The 3,956-nt window shown below is 28.8% G+C and overlaps 1 protein-coding gene across 1 annotated transcript; it reads right to left on the bottom strand.

Annotated features, from left to right (window-relative positions):
- Window positions 1-201: 201 nt before the first annotated feature.
- Window positions 202-3,038, bottom strand: LOC7469995 (uncharacterized). The gene is made up of 4 exons (XM_002305397.4): window positions 2,300-3,038; window positions 1,812-1,901; window positions 883-950; window positions 202-485 (listed from the first exon to the last, which is right to left on the bottom strand). The coding sequence occupies exons 1-4, from the start codon at window positions 2,927-2,929 to the stop codon at window positions 350-352; spliced, it is 924 nt and encodes a 307-aa protein (XP_002305433.1). The 5' UTR covers window positions 2,930-3,038; the 3' UTR covers window positions 202-349.
- Window positions 3,039-3,956: the final 918 nt, after the last annotated feature.

Below are 3,956 nucleotides of genomic sequence, written 5' to 3'. Positions count from 1 at the left end.
AGATTTTAATTGAATCAATCAGATTAAATTATTTGATCTAATATATTCACTCTCAATTAGTTTAATATAAAATTCATATTAAAATTCATATTAAACTAAGTGTCAACAATCAGTTTTGGACTCTATAATTTTAGTATTATTTATTTTTTTAAATTTATTTTTAATATCAGAATAATAAAATAATCTAAAAACATTAAAAAATTAATTTAAAACAAATAAAAATAAAAATAAAAATAATTAAATGTTTAAATAATACACTGAATATATATGTGAAGCTTCACTTATATTTCCACATCAACAAACCCGATTCATACTGATTTAGTAATCAAAACAGTACTTTCATCAACTCTTATTTTTTCTTTCCATCTTCGTGCAAAGAGGCAAGGATTTTCTTGAGGTGCTTATTGTAGGCAGAAGGTCGCTCCGATTGAACCAGGTGGCCTGCATTCTCTATGAACTGCAACGTTGCTTTGCCTTCTAGTTGCCTGTAGGTCACCGCAGTTAATTCCAGGCCCCATCTCATTACCCAAACCCAAATGGTTTTATCAATAAATAGCAGGGAACAGGATGTTCTAGTTGAAACACTGAAAAACAGCGTTTTTAATGGTTGAATTTATTTATAGCTAATTTGTATTTAATCGTGCTGGTTTTTGCTTTTTAAAATATTTTTTTTTTAAAAAATATATATTATAATAATATTTTTTAATTTATTTTTTAAAATTTATTTTTCACATTAATATGTTATGAAAATAAAAATAAAAATAATTTAAAGCCAGTAAAAAAATAAAATAAAATAAAAATTAATTTTTAAAAAAATATTTTTAAAATATAAAAACAAACAGTAAATCAAAGCCGTTAATACTGATAGTGAAAAGGACATACTCTTTTAAGTTGCGAGCTTCTTCCATGTTGAAAATTATGTCATCCCCTCCCCACAGTAGGTGTATTTTCTGCAATGATAGAAAAACAAAAACTCTCAATGATTTTGAGCCGAAGAAAAAGCAGATAAATAAATAATGAAACCTGCTATCATTTATGTAATTAAGTGATTTTTACTTATAAATAAATTAAAATAATATTTTTTTATTTTTTAAAATTTATTTTTACATATCATATTAAAACGATCCAAAAATATAAAAAAAATTAATTTTATGCAAAAAATTAAATTTTGACTAACCCTCGTTTGGACCGCACTCCCAAACATGGACTTAATGAGTTGTTTACAAGGGTCTTTGAGAGTGTGGTAGCGGTTGTTTTTCAAAGTGTTTTTCACTCGGAAATGCATCAAAACAATATTTTTTTTTACTTTTTAAAAAGTTATTTTTAACATCAGTATATCAAAATGATCCAATAACATAAAAAATAATAAGTTTTAAGCACAAAAAAAATCAAAATTTTCAAAAACATGACTTCAAATGGGATAAAGCATTTCTGAATATTTTTATTTAGTATTTTTCTTAAAAAATATTATTTTATTGAGGACAAACAAATTTGGAAGTTCTCAAGATTTAGGTAAACAAACAAAATAAATTGCTTGAGTTGTATACGTGTTTTGATAATGTGATGTATGCTATTTTGTAAAAGTGTTTTTTTGTTTGAAAGTGTATTAAAAAAAATTGAATTTTTTGAATTTTTAATATTAATACATTAAAGAAATATCAATTTATTATTTTTTCAAAGTAAATATATTTTTAAAAAATATTCAAAAAAATACCGCAATTCTAAACTGTTGTAATAAAACAATAGAACATTATTTATATATATAAAAAAAAAGAATCAGTGATGATAGTTTTGATTAATCCTATTCTGACCTGTGAAAAACGAGGGACAATGAAATCCTTATCACTAACAACTAATTCCTGAAGAAGTTCAAGTCTCTCCTTCCTGTTGTCAAACATGACCTGCGATTGCACCAATATTGTCAGCAAAAAAAACACAGGGCGAAAATCAATTACGAAACTCTTGTGTCCATTTTTGATTAACAAGTTCAATTGGGACTCAAGCTTTAGTGCAAACAAGGAGGAAATTATGATAAAGCTTGGATAAATTACTAGCTGTACCCACCAATCAAATTGGAAATGATCATAAAGATCGATCGACCACTGTATAATTAACCTGATATTACTTGATTGAATACATTAACTTGCTATTAATCAAGACTAAATTCTCCCATTATGAGATTTCAGGCTTACAATTCTTACATCAATCTCATGCATACAGATGAATTCAACAATTTCTTAAATATTAACTATTGATTTTTTTTTCTTTTAAAAAAAAATACTTCAAAAAACTCAAGTACCTCCAAGATGGATTTGAAAACAAAATCTGGCATCCATGGCAACTTATAGGTCGCAACAAGCAATAAATCTTTCACCCCTTTGACCGTGTCAGGCATCAAGTATTCTGACCAAGATGAGAAGCCAATTCTCTCCAGGCCAGCACGACTGATGGATTCAGTCATGGCCATAACTGTGCAGCCGACCACCATTGACTCAACCAAGTCAGGGTACATCTCAGCCATCTTGAAGCAAACAACCCCTCCGTAGCTCATCCCAACCAGAGTACACTTCTCCACACCAAGCTTCGTTAGACCCTTAGCAGTGCACTCAGCTTGGAAAGCCACTTTTCTCTCTTTTTTATCCGTAATTGACTCTCCGAAGAAGAGTAAATCGGGCACGTAAACTGCGTACTCTTTGGCCAAAGCTAGCACTTGAAATTGCCATGTTAGAATTCCGTCTAGTTCAAAACCATGAACAAACACCACGGCGGGTTTATCTGGTTTGTTCTTGGTGTTGCTCGTGGTCTGATCACTTGGGACCCAAAAGCGCATCACTGTCCCTGGCTCAATCTCTACTGCTTGAGGTTTCACGCCGACTAGCTTCATTAGGGCACGCAACAATGACATGTACATTGTTAAAACGTTCACCATCTTCCTTGATTTTTCTTTTCTCAGCTAATTTCCTGCTTGTGTTTGTGTAATGAGCTAGCTTTGCTCTTTGACTGCTAGTGAGAAATGATTGGAACTAGCTATAGCATTTGTGGCGACCTAGGGGTGTTTTTTATAGCAATCGCCTAGACATTTTTTCAATAACATGAGCAAAAAAAAAACTAAAACAAAACAGGAAATTGACTTTTCTCTTCATGATAGAGCATTTATTTGTCACGCAGCTATTAGATCTGCAATTGAATTCTTCATCTGCCCCTGCTAACAGGTAATTATTCGGCATTTCTAGTTCCATTTCAGTTGACGTCATATGTGCTCTTTATGATGTATGATGACCAAGTGGATGGTATCTAATCAATTTATTTCTTTTTAACATAAAAAAATAATTGGATGGATGTGTTTAACAGGTATAGATAGATCCTCTAACTTTCCTTGGAGCGAACGTGTGAAGTGTAATTCTTTGTGAATTTCTTAATATCTGTTCGATAATGTATTGCGGATGTTTTAATATATTTAAATTATGAAATCATCAAGTTTGATTCATTTTCAGCCCGAATGTATTTTAAAAATCATTTTTAAACACAGTGCAAATACATTATTAAAGGTAGTTTTAGTTTATTTACATGGATAATTTTTAAGGTAAACTTAATTAATTTTGGTTCCATAAGAGTCGTTATAGATTGATTTTTGAAAATCATAATGTCCAAAATATACACAAATTTAAAGAAAAAAAACCTCAGTTATTATTTTTTACGAGTAATTTTATAATACAGTAATTAGTTGTATCATATTATTTATTTTTGAAACTCACTTTAAAAATAAAATAAAATGATACAACTAGATAAAAAAATCTATATAAAGATATTTTTATTATTTGTTTATGAATTAATTATAGATTTTATATTATTTTTTTGTCAGTCTCTTTCTCTAAAAGAAAATTTTAAAAGTAACTAATAGAATTTTAATAGTTAATATAAAATTCTCTATTTTTTTTAAAAGGAAAATATCATCA

The sequence above is a fragment of the Populus trichocarpa genome, chromosome 4 (genome assembly GCF_000002775.5).
Source record: "Populus trichocarpa isolate Nisqually-1 chromosome 4, P.trichocarpa_v4.1, whole genome shotgun sequence".
Taxonomy (NCBI): Eukaryota; Viridiplantae; Streptophyta; class Magnoliopsida; order Malpighiales; family Salicaceae; genus Populus; species Populus trichocarpa.
Note: the sequence above shows the minus strand (reverse complement) of the source record. Positions and strands in the feature narration are given on the sequence as shown.